Source organism: Mesoplodon densirostris, chromosome 6 (assembly GCF_025265405.1).
Source record: "Mesoplodon densirostris isolate mMesDen1 chromosome 6, mMesDen1 primary haplotype, whole genome shotgun sequence".
Classification (NCBI taxonomy): Eukaryota; Metazoa; Chordata; class Mammalia; order Artiodactyla; family Ziphiidae; genus Mesoplodon; species Mesoplodon densirostris.
The window spans coordinates 20,316,590-20,343,245 of NC_082666.1; the positions used below are offsets into that span (position 1 = coordinate 20,316,590).

Below are 26,656 nucleotides of genomic sequence, written 5' to 3' on the forward strand. Positions count from 1 at the left end.
CGAAGAGATAATACTATACTCATGTTCACTGAAGCATTATTCATGATAGCCAAAATGTGGAAGCAACCCAAGTGTCCACTGACAGATAAACAGATAAAATTTGGTATATACATACAATGGGAGATTATTCAGCCTTAAAAAGGAAGGAAATTCTGACACATGCTACTATGTGAATGAACTTTGAGAACATTATGCTAAGTAAAATAAGCCAGTCACAAAAAGATAAATACTGTATGATTCCTTTCATATGAGATACTTAGAGTAGTCAAATTCATAGACAGACAAAGAATGGGGGTCGCCAGGGGCCAGGGGAAGTGGGTAATGGGGAGTTGTTTAATGAATAGAGTTTCAGTTTTGCAAGATGAGAAAGTTCTGGAGATTGACAGCACAGTAGCATGAATGTACTTAACACTACTAAACTGTACACATAAAAATGGTGAAGATGATAAATTTTATGTGTATTTTACCACAATTAAAAACTAAAAGGAGGTCCTAAATTTTAGAAGAGGATTTCACACACAAGTCGCCCACTGAAGACTTGGTGCTAGATGTTAGGGACACAGGAACAAATCAAGAGGCATCACAGTGGATCATCTCACAGCCACCCTCCTTGAGATTCCAACACAGAATTGCTAAGATGAAAACCAAAGGCAGCTGGGGGTGAGATGCAGGAGCTGTGACAGGACCTAGAGGGACCGCCCCCTCTCCCCTTTATGGAATTTCCACATAGAAATCCCAGTGGCAGCTAAGCTTCTTCCAGGCAGAGCTTTTCAGTTCAACCCCGAGCCCATCAGGAAAGAATCTGGGCATGGCCTGCTGGGTACATCACAGTGTTGCTTTACTGAACCAAACTAACTATGGAACCCAGACTGAGAAAACCTACAGCTGCATCAAGTTCAGGCTGCTGCATCACTCATCCATCATATCAACTTCTAACATCTGGCCCTCCCCTTTCAAGATCTGAGCAAGCAGCTACTGATATCATTTTAATACCAGACCAAAACATACCTTTCCTTATTTAGAATGAGTAAAGGACGCAAATAAGGGGAGGGCAAATGAAACAAAATTGTGTAACAGAAAAAAAGAGATAAGCCTTCCACTCAAGATGCAGAAAAGGGACATATAAAACATAGTTTTTACTCTAGGAAACTGAAATAAATGTTACACACACTCTCCTTTGCCCTCTCAATAAAACTAGACGAGAGCAGAGTGAAATGAAAAGGAAGCTCAAGAAATTAAGGAGAACAAGGAACCAAATAATGCCACTGCAGAATTAAAAGCAGCATCAGAAGCAGTAAACAGCAGAACTGTCAGAATAAAAAACTGAGTATGTAATGCAAAGGATAAGCTTGAGAAGCACTCATAAAACTCAGAGGAAATAAATAAAAAGAGATTAAAATAATCAAAAGAAGAGATAATTATGGAAAACAAGTAATAGGGATATATGGATATAAATGATTAAATGCCATTCCAAAAAGAGATGAGACCAGTGGAACACACAGAAAAAATATTTCTCTATTAAGAGCTAAATCTACAGACTGAAAGTACATACCACATACCTAGCAAACGAATTACAAGACACCAAACATAAGATATTGCCTGGAATAACCCTGGGATTTCACGGGGGAAAAAGAACATGACAGGCATTCAGGAAGGATGGCGATGGGGTGCAGGAATCAACCACAAAAGTAAAATACCATGTGGCCTCTGAACTACCTTCTTCCATATTAACAACATAAGACTACAGAACATCTGTAGAGTACTGAGAGATAAAATATGTAACCCAAAATGCTCTATTCATCCAAGATGACATTTACATAAGAAGGAATCGAAAATATCTTCTTGGGCTTCCCTGGTGGCGCAGTGGTTGAGAGTCTGCCTGCCGATGCAGGGGACGTGGGTTCGTGCCCCAGTCCGGGAAGATCCCATGAGCCACGGAGCAGCTAGGCCCGTAAGCCATGGCCGCTGGGGCTGCACGTCCAGAGCCTGTGCTCCACAACGGGAAAGGCCACAACAGTGAGAGGCCCGCGTACGCAAAACAAACAAAAAAAAACAAACAAAAAAAACTTCTTAGTTATACAAGTACTTCAAAAAAAAGAAAACTATAATTAGATGAAAGAAGTAAAAAAAACAAAACAAAACACATTAGGTATTATAATAAATATAAACAGGGGTAAGTTCCAAAAGACACAGATACTCAAAACTCCGAGTTTTTAAATATAAAAAACTGTATGCCATCTGAAAGAAATATAGCAATTTTTTAAAGGGCATAGAAAGGTTAAAAGTGAAATAAATATATAAAATTTTATCAGGTAAGTTCCAACAACATGAAGCAGGAAGTGCTTTATAAAAATCACTAGAACTGGGCTTCCCTGGTGGCGCAGTGGTTGAGAGTCCGCCTGCTGATGCAGGGGACACAGGTTCGTGCCCCGGTCTGGGAAGATCCCACATGCCGCGGAGCGGCTAGGCCCGTGAGCCATGGCTGCTGAGCCTGCGCGTCCGGAGCCTGTGCTCCGCAACAGGAAAGGCCACAACAGTGAGAGGCCCGCATACCGCAAAAAAAAAAAAAAACACTAGAACTAAAGGTGAAAGCAGAAAACACATTATAAAAATTAGAAAAACTATAACTGAAAGTAGAAAGCATAAAATAGGTCAAGGAGGGCCTATTTTTACAGATGAAGGGTACAACCCATAATAAAATGTAGTAAGCAGGTAAATTTCTGTTAAATAACCTAGCAACAAAATATATACAGTAAAATGTAAAGAGCAAAAGAAACATAGTATGGGAAGACATAGTAAAAAAACAGTCTGGTAAGACATGAACAGATTCTCAAATTCTTGAAATAATAAATGCAAAAGCAATATGACTGGAGCCCTATAGGGAATCTGAAAATGTAATTAATAATGCTGATGATATATAAAATTGGGAAATATATGTATATAGCAAATAATAAACCCTAAAAGAGGAAATTACTACTTCTGCAAGCAAATAAAACATTTACACAAACTAATATTTAAAGAGGAATCCAAAAATGCCTATAAATTACCAAAAGCAGAACTATCACTGGCAACATTCTCTTACAATAAACTAAAAATGAATAAAAATAAACACTAGTGGTAAAAAGGGAATCACACAAAAATTTAAATTATATTTTGAAATAATCTGCCAGCTAAAGAGAGCATCAAAACTAAAAGTACAGAATATTTAGAGGAGAAAACAGTAATAATACTTCACAGTAAGGTTTATGGGATGTGACCAAAAATGTACTCAGAGGAAAATTCATTGATTAAGCACCTTTATTACTAAACAGAAAAACATAAAGAGCTAAGGATTCCATTTTAAAAAAATCTAAAGAAAGCAGAAGGGTAGATTTATTTAACATATTTATAATAATTTGGAAATTTTTAGGTAGTTAGAATTGATAAGTAACTTTAAAATTTTAAGAGGTGGGGTACAAAAATAATAAATTGGCCTGGATAATAGCATTCAACCAAAAAATAAACAGAAAAAAATACAACTACAAGAAAATCAGAGTAGGAAATATAACCAGAGGCATTTAAAATATGATATATATGTATATATTTTTTCTGTTGTTCTATGCAAATACAATTCAAATTCTTGATGAAAAGAATTTCTAAGAGGGCTTCCCTGGTGGCGCAGTGGTTGAGAGTCCGCCTGCCGATGCAGGGGACACAGGTTCGTGCCCCAGTCCAGGAAGATCCCACATGCCACAGAGCGGCTGGGCCCGTGAGGTATGGCTGCTGAGCCTGCGCATCCAGAGCCTGTGCTTCACAACGGGAGAGGCCACAACAGTGAGAGTCCCACGTACCGCAAAAAAAAAAAAAAAAGAATTTCTAAGAAAATATAAATGACCAAAACTATTTCAACAAGAGTAAAAGCCAAAAAATTATTAAATTATTATAAAAGCCAAATTATTATTAAAAATTATTAAAGAAAAATTTATTATAACAGTGGAAAATAATTATCTCCAAAGCCTAAAAAGATAGAGAGTTTTAAAGACAAGTCCTTTTAAACTTTCAAAAGACAGATCATTCCCGTGCAATATAAATCATTCCTGGCAGGGACTACAAATAAACATCTGGCATGCATGCTTAAACTCTCATTTCCTAGACTCTTACAAAACACTAAATTGTTTACACATGACAGGGCCTCAGAATCCTTCTCAACACAGCAATCTCGGCAGTCACCACCAATAGGGATACAATCTGAAATGTATCTATCCTCCTGTTCCAGATCATTGAAAATGATGGAAAGCTTTCCAATTTACAACCCACTGTACTAGCAAAACCCCCATAAAAAAAAGGCCAAAAACAGCACACTAAAAATAAAACTGCAGGACAATCTCACCAGTGAATACAGTCACAAAACACTGCTAAATGGACTCAGGATGTATTAAAATAATGAAACACCATGAACGAAATGGGTTCCTTCTAGGATGGTTTAATATTAGGAAATCTATTAATATAATTCATCACATCAGCAGATCAAAGTAAGAAAAATGTACGGCCAAATGGGTACATAATGAAAGGGCACTTGTTAAAAACCCATCATCCTTTTTCCCCCTCTTATTACTAGATAGTTTATTGTGGGGGAGGGGATGATTCACACTCCTTGCAAAAGAAAAATTCAAACACAGAAAAGTAAAAATCATTCCTAAATCATACCACTCACCTGCATCTTGATAAAATTTAAAAAAGAAAGAAAAGAAAGAAAGAAAGGAACGAAGGAACGAAGGGGGAGGAAGAAAGAGGGAAAAAAACTCAGCAACTCAGAATGAGACTTACTCAATGATAAAGAATACATATCGGAAACCAAAATAAACTTCATACTTGATTACAAAACACTAGAATGGCTCCCACTAAAATAAGAAATAATACAAGAATACTTGTTATTCCCACTACTATTCAAATGGCTCTAGAAGGTCTAGTCAACCCATACTATAACGGGTAAAAGGGACAATATTGAGAAAGAAGAAGGGAAATGAGTATTGTTTGCATATATTATCACCTACCTAGAAACCCCAAAAAACTCCTGGAACTACGAAGACAATATAGTATGCTATCCACTACAACAATAACAAAAAACCAACACATAAAAACGGGTGGCTTTTCTATGTACTTGCACTAATTAGGCAAAATGTACAATGAGGGAAATTATCCCACTTACAATTGCAGTTAAAAATATCAAATACCGGGCCTCCCTGGTGGCGCGGTGGTTGAGAGTCCGCCTGCCGATGCAGGGGATACGGGTTCGTGCCCCGGTCTGGGAGGATCCCATATGCCGCGGAGCGGCTGGGCCCGTGAGCCATGGCCGCTGGGCCTGCGCATCCGGAGCCTGTGCTCCGCAACGGGAGAGGCCACAACAGTGAGAGGCCCACATACCGCAAAAAGAAGAAAAAAAAAAAAAAAGAAAAAAAAATATATCAAATACCTAGGAATATACTTGGAAAGAAATGTCCAGAACTTATGTGAAGAACTACAGAATTTTACTGAGGGTCATATAAGGGAACATGAATAAGAGACAGACCACATTACTGGGCAGAAAAACAGTATTGTGAGTATGTCCTTCCTACTCAATTCAATGCATACGTTTATCACAAGGCAATTTTTACGTTGAAAAAAGTGATTCTAAAGTTCATCTGGTAGAATATATGAGCGAGACGAATGAGAATTTTGAAAACAGAATAATCGGGAGAGATGTTTATCAAATATTAAAATACCTTAAGAGCAACATGAACAGAAATAGGGTGGTTCTAGAACTAAAGTTAATACATAGCAGGATCCACTGGGTCTGTTTCTGCACTGTAATCTATTCCATTTATCTGCCTGTCCATGCCTATGCCAGTTCCACCCACATTTAGTTATTGTAGATTTAAGATATTTTAATGTATACATTTGGAAAATACGACCTTCCACTTCCTGGTTACAGTGCTACACAGCCAGCTCCTCAATGCTTTCATAACCTTAGAACCACCCAGCCATGGATTAGGTGGGGCCCGGAAGCCATGCAGCCCTGGGGTAGCAAAAGTGAGACATCACAAATCAATCTTGGCATCTCTTTCCCACTATGGGCTATCCACAGAACCCATAACCAACCACAGATAGAATGCATAATAAAACGCCTGGATATCTCAAAAGTCCAATCTCTTCATTTTACGGATGAACGTGTTTTTTTATCCTCATGACAATTCTGCAAGGCAGAGCAGAAAAAACTCGCTATCTCATACTCTAGACAACAATGTTCCCAAGAGGGAAAATAACACCCCAAACTCAGCTAAGGCCTGATAAGGGGGAGAGCCCTCAACACTTGGTCTTTCGCATCCAGTCCTACGGTCCTTCCACTCTCTGTGTCCTATACCCCAAATGGACTCAGACAGACGACAAGTGGGCCTACATGAAGTTTCCATCTTCTGTGCAAGAAAAAAAATTCAGATGGAACTAGCCAAGCTAGGCCTCACGTAGGACTTACTATGTGTCAAGCACTGTTCTAGTGCTTTTAATATTTCCTCATCTAATTCTCACTATACCCATTTTGTAGATGATGAAACTGACATAAAGAGAGGTTAAGTAATTTTCCCAGAGTCATGTGGTCTAGAAGGAGCAGATCTGGGTTTTGCATGCAGGCAGTCTGACTATGAAGTGTACATCCTTAGTCATTTTGCTGTACTGCTTCTCAGAGCAGTCACCTAATGACTGTTTCTCCTGGGGCCAGAGCAGCACCACGAGCCCCAGCACTTGGTCCCACAACGCATACTCCTACCAGACCTCATGCTGGGCTTCTGTAAACTTACACTGTAATGAATATCTTCGTACATAAAATATTTTGATATTTTAAAATCTTCTCCTTTGTATATATTCCCAAAGAGGGATTACTGGGTCAAGGATAGATATTAGTTTAACACATTTCCATAACACACACACACACACACATACACACACACATATATTGATTCTAAGCTTTGGGAACCTCTGTTGATTTGGAAAAGAAATATAGTAAATTCTTCAAAAAGTGTTTTGTTGACTCACTTATTATTATGAAAGAGGTTCAAGTTCAATAAAGAAAACTTAGAATATATACACAAAAGAGAAAAAAAAAGACCTATAATCCTATACCTCTCTGAGATAATCTCCATTAATGATTTTGCTCCTTGTGGCTCAATGGAACCCCTGAGCCTTCTAATCACTTGTGGGAAACTGGTCCAAGCTTATCTGCAAGCTCAGCTCACCAACTCAGGAACTCCACAGCTGCCTGCTTCATGCATTCACATCTTCAATGGGAAGTGACAAAGATCAATATTCGTCACGAGGATCGGGGAGCCAGGCAGGCAGGACATACCTGATCTATTCCTCACCTGCTAGACAGGAGGGGGAAAGGAGCTCTGGGTTCTACCTTCTCAGGACAGCTGGGAGGTCCTGACAGGAGAATCCGATGCCAAGCTTTCAGGGGCCTCCAGGCTAGCAGTTTTCAAACAGCAGGTCATGACCCACTGTTGGGTCTTGAAATCAATTTAATGAGTCACAGCCAGCATTTTTTAAAAAAATAAAATAGAAGAGAATAAGAAGTATCACAATGCATGCAAGTGGTTAAGTGTAAATACTGTTCCCTGCTTTAGCTTTACTTATAAAATGTATTTCTTCCTGTGGGTCACTCATGAAAGTTTGAGAGCCACTGCCGAATAACGCTCCTCCCTTGCTCTGAGACTTTGAACAAGTCACATGCCTTGCAGGGGTCAGTTCAGTCAGGATACCAGGAGGGAGGAATGAGACTGCATTTGCAAAAGCACTTTGCAAAGTTAAGTTCTACTTGAGACCAATTTACCAAAGACTGGCTTTCTTCCTGTCTTCCCTTGCCCCCATCCTCCCCCCACTGACCCCACCCCCCTCAGAGACAAGAGTTATGATTAACTGAACATTCTGGTGGGCCCACATAAAGGATAACCACATTTGGGCAGAATTTTGTGACTCATCAGCTTTTAAAGAATTACAATTATAATAAAATATACTCGACACTAAAAATTCACTAAAGGTAAGTTCATCTTTCTTTGATGATTCATGCCATTTCATTGGCCCCAAATGCACTGCTCCATCTCCTTCCTCCCACAGACCTTTCTTTAGACCCTCAAATCCTATCTATCCTTCAAAGCCAAGCAGAAATGCCACTTCCTCCAGGAAGTTGCCCTGGATTTTCTTTACCAGGATTCAACTTTCCCTCCACTAAACACGCTTGGCAATCAGTCTTAGAGCACTGAACACTTTCCATGGCATATTACAGATGGCTGTGAACAGAATCCATATTGATTAAGCACCTTGGCAACTATCAATGGTTGTCACCCATAGTTGGAACAAATATTTAATGGATGGGTGATGGATGGATAAATTCAGAATGTGGTTAGGATCTCAAAAGAAAAAGGATCATCATCCAAAAATGGTTTATCAACATAAATGTAGAAAAATGAATTATTAGAGAATTCTGGCTAATAAAATGAAATTTTAAATAATTTACTGAAAAATAAATACCGAAATAAATAAATAATGCAAGGATAGACACAAAATTACCAGAGATCATCTTGGAAAAGTGTGGACTTATGGAATCTTTTCTTTTTTGCATATATATTCTAGGTTTCCTCATTGAACAGGAATTCCTTTTGTAATAATAAAGTCGATGAAACATTCTTTAAAGAACTCACTATAGTTCTTTTCCAAATCAACACAGGGTCCCAAAGCTTAGCAACAATAAATGCCCAAAACTAGTATCTCCCCTTGACCCAGTAATCTCTCTGGGAATATATCCAAAGGGGATGGCTTTAAAATATCAGAATAGGGACTTCCCTGGTGGCACAGTGATTAAGAATCCACCTGCCAATTCAGGGGACACGGGTTTGATCCCTGGTCCAAGAAGATCCCACATGACACAGAGCAACTAAGCCCGTGCGCCACAACTACTGAGCCCGTGCTCTAGAGCCCATGAGCCCCAACTACTGAGCCCGCGCACCTAGAGCCCAGGCTCCGCAACAAGAGAAGCCACCGCAATGAGAAGCCCACGCACCATAACGAAGAAATAGCCCCCACTCGCCGCAACTAGAGAAAGCTCTCACGCAGCAATGAAGACCCAACGCATCCAAAAATAAATAAAATTAATTTTTTAAAAAACAGAATATTTAATATAAGAAGATGTTCATTACAGTGTAATTTTATAAAAGAGAAAAATTGGGACCAACCTAAATGTTCACCAACAGAGTACGGGTTAAATAAACTACGTTTGTTCTCTTCTGTGAATATTGTGCAATCTTGAAAAATGATGTTTATGAAGACAAAGAAAAAATGGGGGAAGGAAAAGATAGGAGACAAAACTCTAACACATTATGATCCAAACAATAAAAATACGCTTATCCAATAACAGGAAGGAAATGCCCCAAAAGAGTGAATATAAGGGGGCTAGAATATATTTAGCACAATTTTATTTCTCTATTTTCTGATTTCTCTGTAATATCATTAGGTTACCTTAATTATTTAAAAATTAACTTATTAAAACAAATGTTACCATACATCTAACTGCAGCCAGGGAATAATCTGTTGAATAATATCCATTTCGGATAAGCCATGAATTGCTTCCCTTCCAATTCAAGAAGCGCATACTAGCACCATTCTGTGCCAGGCATGGTGGGGATCGAGGTATGTATGGTCTAAGGAAAGATATCCGTGCATCCATGAGACACAGCATGTTGTTAAAGGAACTCCACAGGCTCTGAGCCTGTTCAGACCCAGGCTCCAATCTCCACTCTGCCACTTCCCAGATGTGAATGAGAAACTACCTCCCTATGGCAAGTTACCTAATCTCACTGAACCTCAGTTTCCATTATCTATAATGGCACTGATGCCAGTGTGGGTACCAAGGAGAGTCTGTCTGGTGAAGGAGCCCACCAGGAAGCTGCCCCAACATGGTAAGCACTGCAGGTGGCAATTTATATGCTAGTTTATAAGTCTGTTCTTAAGATATGATTAAAGTTTATTTTAAAGTGATCAAATTAAAACAGTGTGATACCTGTACACCCAAAGTACATAACAGAGTCCAGAAATAGACCTAAGTACATGGAAATTTAATATAAGATTAAAATGGCATTTCAAATCAGGGAGGAAAAGATGGATCATTCAATTATTGATGTTGCAGCAAGGAGCTCACCATTGGGAAAAAAACAGAGCCCGATCCCTTTGCCCCTCCTTTAAAGCAAATACATTCCAGATGGATAAACAATTTAAATGTAAGAAAACAAAACCTATATAAAATAATAGAAGAAATAAGGGTGACTATTTCTATAAATTCTCTTTGTGCTGTTTCAGGTATTTGATATTACAAACTGTTCTACTGTGAGCACTTGTGCACATTTCCAATGGTATACAGGCACAAGGATTTCTTGTGTGTATGTTCCAACAAGGCAAATTGCTAATTTGTTAAGTTAAAATTTTCTTAAAAACATCTTAAACATTTTAAAGTGTGCAGTTCAGCAGTGCTAAGTACATTCCCAGTGTTGTGCAACAGATCTCTAGAACGTTTTCAACTTGCAAAACTGAAACTCTATACCCACTAAGCATCCCCTCCCCATTTCCCCCTGCCCCTGTCAACCACCATTCTACTTTCTGTTTCTATGAGCTCCACTACTTTAGATACCTCACATGAGTGGAATCATGCAGTATTTGTTTTTCTGTGGCTGGCTTATTTCCTTTAGCATAATGTCCTCAAGGTTTATCCATATTGTAGCATATGACAGGATTTCCTTCTTTTTTAAGGCTGAATAATATTCCATTGTATGTCTATACCACATTTTATTTATCCATTTATGAAAGGACAAATGAGTTACTTCCTTGTATTGGCAATACAAGGTGATGGCCGCAATGTGTAAAATAAGCACTGCCAATCTCTTGGTAGAAATGTAACTGATACCACCTGTAGAACGTGAATATGCTGTGATTCAGCGATCAGCCTTTTAGTGAGTGATGCCAAGGAGATCACCATACAAATGAATGTAAAATCACATGTAAAAAGATTAGAAATAACCCAAATCCTACAGGCACTAAATTTGAGGACACATACACAGTGGAAATACAATGCAGTCAGTAAAATAATAAATTGACTGATGAAAAAAAGATATCAATGAGTTTAAAAAGGAAAGCAGGCTACTGAACAGCATGAAGAATATAGTCCCATTTCTATAAATATTTACATATATATTTAAATATGCAGAGAGATGACTTGAATAATGTCCATCAAAATATGAACAGTGGTAGGATTTGGGGTGATTTTTTAAAGAATAATGTTTTTCTAAACTGCTTGAATGTTTTTGTAATGATATTTTTTTATAATCAGGAAACAAAAGAGCCTATTTTCACTTAGAAAAAAAATAGAAGTGTAGAACCAACTCTTGGACAGCCATTTCATACTCAGAAACAGAATGGAGATAACCAGGGACAGTGTGATCAGGAAGTCCTGAGTTTACATTCTGGCTCTGAAACTAATTAGCTGAATGACCCTGGGCAAGTTACTTCTCTGTGCCTTGGTTTCCTCACCAGTAAATAAAGATGATAATAATTCTATGTTACGGAGTTATTTTGAGGATAAAAAGACTAACACTGAATAGGGTCTCAATAAACATTAGTTTCATTCTCCCCTTGAGTTTGTTATTGAAAGCACCTAGCTGTCCCTGGCTCATATCAGGTGCTCAAAATGTGCTGGGTGACTGAATGGGACGCATGGATAAGCAGATAGTCATGAGGAAGGACAGACGTCCAAAGGAAGGAAAGATGAAATGGGTGGATGAGTGGGTCAGTAGAGAGAAGGATGAATATGTGAAGACCTAGCTAGACAGATGGGTTGGTGAGTAGACAAATGGAATGTCAGCGTGTGTTTTCCAAAGAGCCGCATCAATATATTCTATCCTACATACTCAACGTGACGTTGACACAACTCCATGGAGAGGTGGAGTTTATGTCTCTCCCCTTGAACTGGGCCACACTTTTATAATTGCCTCAACCAACAGACTGACGTGGAAGTTGTGCTGCATGATGTCTGAGGTTAAATCATTCAAGGAGATGCTGCATCTGTTTGGCTCTATGTTTTCATAGGACATGTGCCTTCAGAGCCTCACGGTGCCATGTAGAAGTCCAGCCAAGTATCTCTATGCTGGACAGACCACATGGAGATACATGGAAAGACAGGTGGATTAGATAAATAGATAGATTAGATAGATATAGATTAGATACATAGATGGACAGATTGGATAGATATAGGTATATCAAGTAGATAGATGGATAGAGAGAGAAACAGATAGATACCTAAATAGATACACAGATAGATAAATAAATGGGTGGGGAGGTGGATGGATGATGGATGGATGGATGCTGCAGGAGCCCCATCTGTTTGAGTCTTCCAAGCCCTGGCTCCAAACAAGAGAGTGGGGAAGCCTTTAAGATGACCCTTGCCCCAGCCACCATCTGGCCACAACTACAGAGAGACCCTGAACCAGACTGACCAGCTGAGTCACTCCCAAATTCCCAACCCACAGAAACCACGAGAGACAAGAAATGATTATTGTTGTTTTAAGCCACTAAGTTCTGGGGTGATGTGTTATACAGTAATAGATATCTAATACAGATGGTGAGATGAGTATATGTGGGTAGGAGGAGGGACTGATGCAGAATAAATAACTTCTCTATGTGCAGCCCTGGAAATTAGCAACATCTTGTCTAGATACCAGGCCTTGTCTTGTATACCCCTCTCTGTGTTCCAACAAGCCTCCTGCTTACCTACCTATTACAAGCCTTTCTCACCTCAGTTGTTAATACTCCCAAAAGCCAGCACTCCAAGTTCTGACTCTCTAATAGGGAAGGGAAGGTCAGGGGACGGGAGAGGAGGGGAGGGGAGGATGGGGGGGGGAGGGGAGGACGGGGGGGAGGGGAGGACAGGGTGGGGGTGAGGGGAGGGAAGGACCACCTAGTCTAAGCCCTTATATTGTATAGCAGGGGAAACTGAGACCCAAAGAGGGAAAAGAGATTCCCCAAACCACAGCTGAGTTAGGAGCAGGGCTCCACTACAGCCCATGGTTCCTGCCCTAAAGCCCAGGGCTATTTCTCCAGGCTCCAGGTACCCCCAAGTCTGAGTCCTGCCTCCACCACTCACGGCCTGTGACAGTAGTCCCATCAGGGCAGCAAGCGATGTCGCAGGCCCTGGCTGGGATGTGCCAGAGCTCTTGGCTCCAAGCATACCTTACATCTGTCTGGGCATAAATTTGCATTCTGAATCCAGGAGGCCCCGATTCCAAGTATGTCAAATGTAATTAATTACAGCAAACCTTCTGCAACTGTTTTCAAATGTGGTGTTAAAGGTTCTGTGTGCATGAAACACATAGCCCGGGTCCACCGAGGCGCGCTGGGAGCTGAGGAACGGGAGACAGCAAGTGCCGTACCGTACCCAGGTCCTCAGAGTGGGGAGGGCAAGTTCCCATGACACGACAGTTCAGGACAACCCCCTCACGGTGAGGTTTAGAGCAGGGCATGGCAGCGCATCTAAGGAGCTGGATTCGGGGTCTAGCCAATCACCAACTCCACATCTTGGTTACTTCACTTTCCTCAAAGGGCTGTTGAGAGCCTGGAATTTGGCATCCATCTGAATTTGAATCCAACTGCCCCCTACAAGCTGTGTGCCCTTGGGCAATTCCATTCACCTCTGAATCTCAATTCTCTCAAAAAAGGGGAGTGAAGGGAAGGGGAGTGAAGGGAAGGGAAGGGAAGGGAAGGGAAGGAGAGGGGAGGGGAGGGGGAGGGGGAGGGGAAGGGGAGGGGAAGGGGAGGGGAGGGGAAGGGGAGGGGAGGGGAAGGGGAGGGGAGGGGAAGGGGAGGGGAGGGGAAGGGGAGGGGAGAGGAGAGGAGAGGAGAGAGAAGAAAAGGGAAGAAAAGAAAAGAAAAGAAAAATCCCTACTTTCCAGGGTGATTGTATTAAATGAGAGAATAGATGTTAAATGCTTAGCCCAGTGCCTGGCATATAACAAGCCAAGAAATGTGCAATGATTATAGTTCAAGGCAGACAAATTCTACTTTGCAAAAATCAAATGAGATAAATAAGAATGCTAAACTTTAGTCTTTTGACAGAAAGAGTTCCTGATTAATGAAAAGAAAAATTTGTAAGGCTGAATTTCCAACACATAGCTCAAGCTCCTTTCAAACCACTAAGAGCAGGAGTACGAGGCTGGAAAGTTAGACCTGGGTTCAAGTTCAGCTTTGCCGCTCCCTGCAAGGTTAGTCACCCTCCTCCAGGTCTCTCCGCCAGGGAAGCTAGGTAACCTCCCCACCCTGCCACTCTGTCCACTCTGGTTATACGCCCTCTGGGTTTTCTAGAAGCCTTGCTTCCTAAATCATTACAGGGAGCAGACCTGACTTCGTAAAAGAATGGCTTCCAGCCCCCCAGGACCCACAATCCATAGCCCCTATGGATTTAAAATTTTATGGGTTTAAAAACCCATAAAAACCTGGGTTTTTATGCCCAGACCAGCCATGAACTGTACTCTGATTCAAAAAGACCCTAGTTAAAGACTCAAAAGACTGAAATTTTTTGGCAATCAGAGAAATTGTCAGGGGTAATCTTTTAGATTTGTTTTTGCTCATCTTGTTAGGTTTACTTTCTTCCAAACTGTTTAATTAATGTTTAGGGGAATGGATAAGCAAAGTGGGAAGCAGTTTAATTTTTTTCCCCCTGAATTACTAGTATCTCTCTCTCTCTCTGTCCCTCTCTCAAGTTCCCCATTACCCCTCCATTTTAACCACCTAGTTATGATGATACCTACACCACTACATCATCTTTCCTTCTCAATCCCAAACTCTTGAGTCTTGTAGTCTGTCCATTGACCTGATGAAGCTGCCCTGTGACCTGACCCTGAGCAAGCTACTCCCCCTCTCTGGGGGATGCAGGTTGCCTTAGATCAGCACAGTCCAACAGGAATGTAATATAAACCACATAGGTAATTTCAAATTTTCTAGTAGCCACATTGTAAAAAATGAAAATAAAAGCAAAATTAATTTTAATAATATATCTTGTTTAACACAATATATAAAATGCTATCATTTCAACCTGTAAACCGTATTTTAAAAATAATGACTGAGGGCTTCCCTGGTGGCACAGTGGTTAAGAGTCCACCTGCCGATGCAGGGGACACGGGTTCGTGCCCGGGTCCGGGAAGATCCCACATGCCGCAGAGCGGCTGGGCCCGTGAGCCATGGCCGCTGAGCCTGCACGTCCGGAGCCTGTGCTCCGCAACGGGAGAGGCCAAAACAGTGAGAGGCCCGCATACCGCCAAAAAAAAAAAAAATTATGACTGAGATCTTCTACAGTCATTTTTTTCCTACTAAGTCTTTAAGATCCAGACCTAGAGAAGACATAATTATAATTCAATAAAAAATAAGTAAATAAAATAAAACCCAGTGCGAATCTTACACTTAACGGCGCAACTCAATTTAGGCTAGCCACATTGCAACTGCCCAACAGCCACATGCGGCTAGTGGTTACCAATACATACTGGATGGTACAGACTTAAATAATCTCCATGAGCCCTTTTAGCTCTAGACTCCTCTGATGCAAAAAGACTAGCCTCACAACAAATTCCACCTCAAGCTAGTAGCACCCCAGGGAAGTTTTCCTTCCCTGAGGCCTCATTTCAGGCCAGTTTTAGTTTTATTTCAGATCAGGTTCACTTTCTGCTTTTCCAGCATACATTATAAGAAACACCCACATAATGTACTTAAATTTTTATAGTTATTTTTCCCCAGTTGATGAAATTAAAAAAAAAAAAATCTCCAGCATCCAAAAATGTCTTCATCTATTCTCTCCGGGTATTCCAAGGGCTCTGGCTATGTTCACTTGTCTCGCAAAACTCTGAGCCCAAAATAAAACAGAACACAAATTCCCTGCAAAATTTCACCTGATAAAAATTCCCATTCTCAATTCTCTGTAAGAATGTTGGGGCTGGTGAGAATTTGTCCAGGAGGAGGCTCAAAGCTGAGAGGTAGAATGGCTAGCCCCTCGGGCATGCTGTCTTGGAGAATAACACATCCAGAAAGGGAGCCAAAACAGCTTCTGACGTTTAATGTCACCAGCAAACTGCAAGCCAGGGGCTTGCTGAGGGACACTTAGACCTCCTCCACTTGGTAGGAGTCATTTCCACCCATGGGGGAAATATGAGATTTCGTTTCTCCCTGGATCCCCCCCAGGACCAGGGCTGGCCCCTGGGAATCAGAGATTCCATCCCTGAAACAGAACTTGCTTCACTAGAAAGCAAGTGTTCCTGTGTTTTCTATAACAGACTGGGGAGCGGAGTATCACCTGACTCCATTTTTCCTCTTTAGCTTATATGTGAAGCCTCCTTCTGCTTTGTCAGCCAAAATATTTATATCATTTTTCTGGTGACTCAATAACATCCTCACCTCAGCCTCCCTCCTTTCTTTTTTAAGAAAAGAAAGGAGTTGTCACCAACATGTTTCTCCAGTTCTTCCTTGTTTATGAAGCATTTTTGAGTCCGTTAACACATGGGATGCTTGCAAGAAGCCTGTGAGGGGTATACAAATAGGCTGTTCTCCCACTTAGCAGATTAACAAACAGAGGGTACACTGGGGTGTGCAGATCCCAGTGCCTTCTAGGGCGCAGCAGGTCACATACAGGATCGAAATCAGAGGAGGTTGGAAACGGACTCAAAACAGGAGAACACATACACTGCAAAGGCTGAAAAGTTCTGAACTTCTTAAACCTTAGGCCAGCAAATCAAATAAAATAAAAAAGATAAGGGGCCAGTTCACCTTGTGGGCACCCATCTGTGACTCTGGGTTTATACAATCTACCCAACAGGGCACTAATAATTAGTGATTAACACTAGTTATAAAAATTAACACATATAAAATAAAAACAAAACAAAATAATCCACATGTAGGGCTTCAGAGTTAAAAAAGCATTTTTAAATACACTGTCTCATTTCACTCCTTTGAAGGATTATGTCCATCTCAGGTCCCAGATGTAGAAATTAAGATGCCCAGGGAGTGAGGAACTCGATTATGGTCTTAGAGTGTAACCTGTCATAAACCCACGTGGTCATCCAGGAACCCCAGGGCCTGCCCTGCCCCTCTGCCACGTCACCTATAGCACAGGAGTGAGAGAGCGGGTAACACCACCCAACCCAGTGGCCCAGCCACTGTATCTCCCCTTTGATCACTCAGGGATCAGACAGAGAAGCAGGTTATCCAGCCCTGCTTTGATGACAACCCCAAGGGTATCTAATTATAACACGGAAGGGAGGAGTCAAGATCCTCTCACTATTTCTCAAGACCAAATTAATTCCTTTTGACATAGTATATGTGCAGATAGTAGGAAAAGCACTGGTTGAGGAATTAAGAAATCTGAGGCTTGAAGTAGCTCCGCCTATTCACTGAGGTTCTGGGCAAGTAATTCCACCTCTCTTCCCAGGGGTGTGTGTGTGTGTGTGTGTGTGTGTGTGTGTGTGTGTGTGTGTGTGTGTGTGTGTGTGAGACTAGATCAGAAATGACAAATTGGGTAGCATCATAGTAAGAAGGGCTCTGAGGTCACTGGCCAGACTCAATGGAAAAGACTGCCATGATTGATTAGCAATGCCTGCCACAGGCTTAAAAATGGGGAGTGGCGGCATGCATATTACTTATTTACCATCCCTGGATTAGATGTACAAATAACATGCTGCAAGTGAAAAGCACTTTGCCCTTTACAAAGCTTATTTTCTCCCATCCATCGCAACTTTTCACAAGAACCCTGTGCCACACTTATTATCTTCATCATCATCATCACCACCTTACAGATACGGAAAACAACGTGTAATACTTTGACAAAGATCACAATACGATTAAGTAGTGGAGCAGAGAGGGGAGCATAGCCTTGTCCCTTCCACTTCAATCTCTTTGTTCTACCCTTGGAAATGTCCAGCTGGTGTTCTGCCACTGGTAGGACAGCTCGTCCATGTGACCATACAGAAGGGACCACCTGTTCACAAGGCTTCACCTCCCTCCCACTGGTTACTTCTGCCTTATAGAGAAGGGGCCCCAGCAAGACACAAAAGGAAAGGGGTGCTAATTCAGAGTTCCAGATGCTTCTTCCCAAGGCGAAGTTCCGGCCTCACTGTACAGGTGGAGAAGCCAAACCCAGGGATAAGTGAGGTAAAAAAAAAAGGGCAGAGGGACTTCCCTGGTGGCGCAGTGGTTAAGAATCTGCCTGCCAATGCAGGGGACATGGGTTCAAGCCCTTGTCTGGGAAGATCCCACATGCCACGGAGCAAATAAGCCTGTGCGCCACAACTACTGAGCCTGCACTCTAGAGCCCACGAGCCTCAACTACTGAGCCTGCGTGCCTAGAGCCCATGCACTGCAAAAGGTAAGTCACCGCAGTGAGAAGCCCGCACACGGCAACGAAGAATAGCTCCGGCTCGCCACAACCAGAGAAAGCCCACGCGTGGCAATGAAGACCCAACACAGCCAATAAATAAATAAATAGACAGATAGATAAATAAATAAATAAATAAAAATTCTAAAAAGAAAAAGGGCAGAATTGGAAGTCCCTAATGTCACAGTCCACCCCACCAGGAACAGAACACTCTATAGCCTCAATTTCAAGGTGCCTTAGACTGTTAGATAGTCACCATGGATTTTATAATAGCTTTTTGAGACACACACACACAAAAAAGTGGGAGAAATAGTGCTCTAACAGAACACATCTACTGTAAAACACATTCCAATTTCAGAAATATGAAAATGTGGGAACTTGACCATTGAGGAAATACGGGATCCTGTGCTCACCTGCTGAGCTGGGCCATAAAGTGTTAACAATGACAGCATTTTCAAAAACTTACAGAAGGAAAAATTAAGCAAATAAACAGAACATTCTCAGTTTTTTCCCATAAATTTTCCCTGAATGTCTGGCATGTGCAAACGGGAATCCGACCAAAGGTGGGGTCTGGTTGAACATCAAATCACACATTTAGCTACTTCACATCTAAGGGGCCCATGTGACCAGCTGTTCTGCAAACAGCCCCCTGAAGTCCAATTCCAGGGCCCATGGCCAAGACCAGCTCCTAGAGCAAGGACAGGGTATTGTCAAGCCCCTTCCACCTCAAGGCACACCCCCCTTTTCCACCTCCTTAGACATGCTGGGTCCCATTTGCCATACCTGCAAATCTGGAATGATAACCCCAGATGCCCCCCAACCATTTTAAGGAAATGGTTTACACAACAGGAGCAAAGGGGATGAGGAACTTTTAAAAAATTCTCCACAGCATGTAAAGTCAAAGGAGCCATCCAAGGAGCCCTCTCTGATTTATTATTCCAAGGGAACCGTGGGCTTCAGAGCCGGCTCTAAGAAAATCTATTTTCTTAGATAAAGAAAACAAAACACTGGTGTTGACCAAATGGCCAAACCCAAAACTGGTCATCTACTCTTCACTAGACCCAAATCTAGATGATCTGAGCTTTTTCCAAAAAATCAAATTAAGTCATCAAACATTTATTGAGCTGCTGCTCTGTGCCAGACCCTAAAATGAGTAACCCATGATCTCTGCCCTCAAGGAACTCACAAGCCGGCTGGCGAGACAGAAATGCGAACAACCAACTCTCATCTGTGGGCCCAGCGTATCTGGAAAGTACTGCAGTTTGGGGAGGCTCAGAGAGTCTCCACAGAAGGGGACATGCAGGAAGGTCTCAAGCGGGGGAGGGGGGTCTGGTTTCTCATGGAGCAGAGACAAAGGAGGGAAAGGGCACAAGAGACAGAAGGTCCAGTATGAGCAGAAGCTCAATGGTAGACAGTTCACGACAAATTAAGATTTGTCCCTTTAAACACTGTACCACAGGCTTTGAAACAAATCCAGAAATACTTGGAGGAGCCAGAGCATCCCTGAAATGAAAGCATTGAGATGTGTAAGGTCCAAGGGATATATCATCCTAGTCTGCTCTAAAATAAAGCAACAACCAAAAAAGTGTACATTTTCTGTTGTTACCTAACTCTGCCTATTAAAGATAAGTCATCAAGTTTCCAGAACTACCAAAACTCTTGTCATTGGGACTCAATCTCCCCAAATGGAGACCACTGGGTCAGGCATTACTGACATGTACTGACCACCTTCTAAGGACAACCTTCTAAGGACTGGCTGGATGCAACACATGAATTGCTTCATTTAATCATAGAACAACCTTTCAAGGTCAAGATTATTACCCCCCTTTTTCCAGATGCAGAAGCTGTGGCTCCAAAACCGGAGGTGACTTTCCCAAAGTAACATAATGCCAACCACACAATGAGGCTGGATTTTAAACTCTGGTCTGGCTAACCTCAAAACCACCTTTCCATTTCACCAATTGGGGGAGGTGTCCGAAATTTTCTATGCTTCAAACTTAAGGCCTATCCTAGGGGGATTTCATGGTGGTTCCACAATCAATTCAGAAATGGATTTCACTGACAGACCATCTTTGCCCCTGGATCTCCCCCCACCCCGAGGACCCCAACCCTGGTCCTACCCACCTGCTGTCTTCTTCCATCTTAATCCTTCTTTCAGGCAATACTTTATTAAAACCCACCTCCTACGACAGCCTCCTGTACTTCTTGACTTCAACGGCACACATGCTGAGACACAACATTCTGGAGTTGCTAGCCATCATTTGTCACTTTTAACTAAAGCGTTCTGGCCTAACCTTGGCAGAAGACTGCTTTGGGACAAATAAAAAGGAGGCGTGGACCATTTTAGCCAGAAGAGGCTAAATGGAACGCATCACCGCTACAGGCTGAAATGCCTCAGAGCATTGAGGGTTCAGCAATGAAGTCCCAACAGCAAACACCAAGAGCTTTCAAAGATGTGCCACCCAGTAACAACAACGAGATGGAACATTGGTCTGGCCCTGTGCTATCCAATATAGAAGCCACTAGCCACATGTGGCTACTGAGCTCATGAAATGTGGCTAGTCAGAAAAGACTTAATACCCCCCCCAAGAAAGAATGTAATATAGCACATTAATAATTTTTATATTAATGAATACTGAAATGATAGCATTGCAGATATACTTTGGGTTAAATAAACTATATTATTAAAATTAATTTCATCTGCTTCTTTTTAGTTTTTTTAAAGTGTTACCAGAAATTTTTATTTATTTTTGTTGTTTTGTTTTGTTTTGTTTTGGCCATGCTGCACGGCATGCAGGATGTTAGTTCCCAGACCAGGGACTGAACCCGTGCCCCCTGCAGTGGAAGCACAGAGTCCCTCCAGGGAATTCCCCAGAAAATTTTAAATGACATATGTGACTCACATTTGTGGCTCGAATTATATTTCGATTGGACAGTGCTGGCCTGACATATTTAAAAGATGAGGAGACCAAGACAGCAATTCTAGAGTTTTTAGGAAGGGCACACACACAAAAATATAGACATTCGCTCAGAGTCTGATTGGACTTTAAATATAGCACCAACATGAACTCTTTAACTCCACAAAAATTCCTCCGGCAATCTGAAGTAAAAGTGAGGAATGAAAGTAACTGGGGCTGCTCTCCCTGCCACCAAGACAGGGATCCCACGCTACTTAAAGTCTCCATTCCAGCCACAGAATCTGGCAAAGATACTGTTTCACTGTGGAAGGACACAGCACCTGTCCTTCCCGTCTCATCCAAGGCCAACAAGCTGAGGTGTGTGCCTGACTGCCATGCAGCTGAGACTTCTTCACAGCTGGCCCTTCAGGCAGGCTCAACCAGGGGACAAAACATGTGGCCCAGGACACCTACCCCACAGGGTTCATGTGAAAGTCAACTGGGATAATAAATAAGGAGATAAAGTGTAAACAGCAACGTGCGATGTTCTTGGAGCACATCACTGTCGATCATCTGGACCAGTATCTGTCAAACTCTTTTAACCGTGACTCACGGTAGGCCTTACATTTATCATGCACATACATCGGCACATGTAAATAAAACTAAAGTTTCATGAGACATCACTCACCTTCAATACACAGCTATGCCTCTGCTAGTTTGTGTTCCCCTGTATTCTATTCCATTCTTTTTTCTTTTTTTTTTTCATGCTGATTGTGACCCACTAAATTGATTTTACAACCCGCCTGGGCATGATGAATAAGAGGTACACTCCCCACTCTGTGATGGACACTGCTATTTGACCACTGCACCCCACTCTCCAGAATATGGGAGTCCAGATGTGACCTCAGAATCCTCTCAACACAGTGATCCAGGCAGCTGTAGCCCATTGCTTGGAGTCAGAATCACAGAAGAAAACTGTTTATTAATATCTTTGTTTTGATCCAAAGCTCTCATATGACAAATGCAAAAACTGAGGCTCAGAAGGAAAAAGTGGTTTGTCCAAGGTCATACAGCAAGACTTTGGGAGAGCTAGGGCTCCTGTGTACCCACAAAGCCACTTCACCTGCCATCGCCAGGGAGGAGACACATGAAAAAATTTCCAAATTTCACCATGACCATGAAAAGTCAGCCTATACATCCAGTGAAACACAAAAGGAAATTCTCATCACCCCACCAAGGAGAAGACATGAGGATTCTGAGGTCAGAGGAAGCAGCAAGCCAAGAGCTGAGTCAAAGGTGGGGGCAGGGGGCGGGGAAATTGTGTCTGACAATGGAGGAGTTTTTAAACTCTGTTTCTCAAATGAAACAAACCATTGGCTATTTATTTTCTAGGACCAGAGAGAGGTCACACTTACACTGACCAGCCATCTTTGTTGCTTTCCTTCTGCAAAAGCAAGAGCCCTTGTTCAAGTTCACCTCTGTGTGCAGGGCTGAAAGTATAAGCAAACCCTTCTTCTTAGCTTGGTCCAAAGTCAAGCTATAAAGCAAGCCCTTGAAATTTCAAACCTTATTAGAAAAAAAAAAACCTCCTTAGGCAGAAAAGCAAAACATTAATAAGAGTCTCCTCTGTGAAACTGAGCATAAATGATCTTTCACCAAAATAACTCAGCCCATCATCAAATTACCACCCCTCAAGTCCAATCTGTCAGATTTTTTGCCCAATATTTAAAAAGAGTTTGGTGAACAGACATGGCCTAACAAAAAAATCAGCTGAAATATCCATTTCTGGTCACACTTCCATCCATGATAGGAGGTGAGAGAGGTATGGCCCAGGTCAGGTCTCAATCCTGAGAGACGCCCATAGAAACAAAAGAAAACTGACCCCGCCCCCAACAGTGCCATCATGCACCTCTATTTCCTTAACAACAAACATGATCTGAATAACCAATTAAAAAAAAAAAAAAGAAAGAAAGAAAAAACAGGCCTACAAAACAGAGATGATTTTCAATGTCTAGCCAGGAGTTCCCTTTAAACCATAGACAACACAACAAAATTTCAATAGAATGGAATGAAGGAATCTGAAGCGTGTGTCAGGAGATCCAGGACACACAGAGGGACGTGCTGCAATCTTTTTATTCCTTGTACCAGAAATAACCTGTTATCTACAACCCTGACTTTTTCTCAGATGCCCGGTAAGGGTGCCCAACCCACCCCTCCCCAGTCCAGGGCACAGCTCTCCTCCATCACTTGCTAAGCTGCCCCTACTGTCTCATGAGGCCTCTAGAGCCCTTGAAAATTATAAATTCTTTGACCGTCCTAGGCATCGGCCTAAATAATTCAACAGAGAAAAAATTTTTAATTACGCTCTGTTTAAAAAAAAAAAAAAAAAAAAAAAAAAAAAAAGCTCATTCCAAATGTCAGAATGTGGCCAGTCAGCCCTGAAGGATTTTGTTACTAAAAAAGTAAAAATCTCCCAAATGCAATGGTGCTGATGGGTAATGTCGAACCTCTGTCACTATCAAATATATTTCACAGAATTTGTATCCCCTTAGAAAACTGAATTTCCAAAAAAATGGGGATGGGAATCCATGGACTGGGGCCATCATTTCTTCTAAGACCAGCTGGTGACTGGCGAAAGGGGATAGGGTTTCCTGTCCTAGCCCTGTGTGACCCATCATCAGGTCCCATCAAGATCCCACTCCACAAATGCTAACAATATTTCCCCCTCCTTTTGGACAGAAAAATTAGAACTTTTTTTTTTTTTTTTTTTTTGGTGCAAAATCCCCAGCAAGTTCAGATACTAATTTATCACAAATAACCCTTCAACTTTGGGTAGGTACCTTATTTTCCTCTGTTAAATTTCAATTCAGTCAGTATTTGTCTTCCCAAAGAAAAAAAAGAAATTGGGGCGGGGGAGTTTCACCTTATTTGATTCTTTTGAAGGCCAAAAAACTACATCAAATACTATTTGCACATATGCTTTCATGTTCCAAAGACAAGTACCTTTGCGTTTGGCTTTTGTTTATATTTTGATTTTTTTCCTTAAAAAAAAAATTTTAATTTTGATGCTAGAATCAGCTGAATTGGTGTTTTACCCCATTTTTTCAGCAAAGTAAGTATTCCACTAGAGAAGATGGATAAAAATCAGAATTTTCATCTCCTCTGTTCTTCCCTCTTTTATCTTTCCTTCTTAAGTCAGTAAAATTTGTGCTTTAAAAAAAAAAAATCACAGACCCCCCCCCCAAATGATCAAGACTAATAGATTTTCCCCCCATTTGAAAGTAATCAAATTTGTGAAAAATACCAAATGTTAATAAACTACCAACCCCACATCACAATCAAAGAGGCTGAAACCAATCCGGCTATTTTTTTTTTTCAATAATAAAATTTTCAAATTGGAAGACTGAGCAAGCACACAGAAAGGAAAATTTTCTTCCTACCAAGGATTCCTCAACCCTTGTATTTATCAACTGATTCAGTTGCATGTCATAAAAAATGAGCTTCTGTGAATCCACTGTTAGTTTTTTCATAATAATGTTAATTATGCATATCTTATTTTAATGGCGGTCTCTCCTACAAATCTGTGGGCTACTCAGTTTGTATAATGTAATGAATTTACATTTTTTTCCACTGAACATTGCTCAGAAAAGGTTTCTGACATTTTCTGGATAAAACAACAACAAAAAAAGAAATGCCTAGACCTTTCAGGAAACAAAATCAGAAAACAGTCTTAATTATTCCATCAAAACAAAAAAAAATAACACAAAACCCAACAAATGCAGGGAAAAAAAGACAGGATTTCACTCTAACTTTTCCAGTTTCTGTTTTTCTTTAGAACCTTGAGATTCAATTGCAGTAAAACATAAATGAAAAAAATTTTTTAAAAACCTACAATTTTTGGGTGTGTCCAAAGCCAACATTTTAGGGTCTATTTTCTCTTTTAAATCCTTCCTTCTTGGAAATAGAAAAACTTTAAATATTGCCAAATGGCAAAATTAGTCTTTTTTGCACGCTGAGCTAAACAAGTTCCAAATTACAATGAAGTACAATTTCTAATTGCTTCAATAAAGCCAATTCTCCCAGTTTCCCCTAAACTCAACAATTTCCCTCCTTTCCTCAACCCAAATAGTTTTTTTCTCAAACTAAAATGAGTTGGGCAGCCAAACTGACTTTGGTTTTAGAAGGCTTTTTGCTTTCTCCCCTTCAAAAACTGAATTCATTCAAATTCCAGCTTAATTTTCATTTACATATTATCTGGATTTGGCTTCAGAAATAAAAATTGTCTCTATACTCCTGGAAAGATCAAAGTGAAAATTGTCACCCCCAAAAAGAAAAAAAAAGAATCTCTTTCCCCTCCACTGTCTTATAGAGCAAACTTTTGAAAAAATAAGAAATAAAAAATATTTCTTTTCAATTTTAATTTTTTTTATTTACAAAATAGTATCCTCTAGGTGGCGTCGTTTTAATGGGAAAAAACTACCGTTTGAAGAAAAATTAGAAAAAAAATTGAGAAAGGGAAATATGGCCTAAAAAAAAAAAAGATTGTTGCAAAGACAGGGGACCAGGGGGGAAGACCTCCCGGGGGGTCATCAGGGACCCCGAGCGCACAGAGGGTCAGGGGGAAATTGCAAATTTAGGAGGGAGGGGGGAGAGCTGGAAGGGGTTGTATTTTTGCAAAATGTGAATTGTCCAAACTGAAATGGCTGCTCTGTTCTCTCGCCGCTTTGTTTTCTGGGCTCCGGTCCGAGCCCGGGGCTGGAGGGGGCGCCGGGTGGGGGCCCGAAAAGACCTCCCCGTCACCCCCGCCCTCCTCACACCCCGCGGCGCCCGGGGGGGCTCTCCAGACCCCGACCCTTCCGTTTGCGCCCACAAAAAAGCCCGCAAACGTGCCCAGGCACTTTGCATTTTGCAAATCTTGCAATGAAGTGGCGCAGCGCCCCGGGCCCCGGCCCCCCGGGGTCCCCAGCGCTGTGCATGCCCCCGGCCCCCCGTCGTACCTGCGGAGCCGCCGCGCCGCCCGGCTGGTTCATGGGTCCGTGCGGGAGGAGGCGGCCCCGGCGCGTCCTGCTCCTCCCGGGCCGGGCTGCTGGTGCGCGCACAATGCCGCCGCCGCCGCCGCCGCCGCCGCCGCTGCCGCTCCCTCCTCCGCCCGCCCCGCTCAGGCCGGGGGGGCGGGGGCGCTGGGGGCGCGCAGGGGGGGCGCCCGGCCCTCGCCCCCACCCCCGGCCCGCACCCGCCGCCGCAGCCGCAGCCGCCGAGCCGCCCCTCGCGGGCCCGCGGCCGCCCCCCGCCGCCCTGCCCG

At 41.9% G+C, this 26,656-nt stretch overlaps 1 protein-coding gene across 7 annotated transcripts in view; it reads right to left on the minus strand.

Moving 5' to 3' along the window:
• The window catches only part of ZNF618 (zinc finger protein 618), a 187,910-nt gene extending 161,487 nt beyond the window's left edge, over positions 1-26,423 (minus strand). For all 7 annotated transcript variants that reach the window (XM_060101351.1, XM_060101354.1, XM_060101353.1 and 4 more), the window contains exon 1: positions 26,352-26,423. In XM_060101351.1, coding sequence (XP_059957334.1) covers positions 26,352-26,384 — 33 coding nt within the window. In that variant the 5' untranslated portion in view covers positions 26,385-26,423. The remainder of the gene's footprint in view (positions 1-26,351) is intronic.
• Positions 26,424-26,656: the final 233 nt, after the last annotated feature.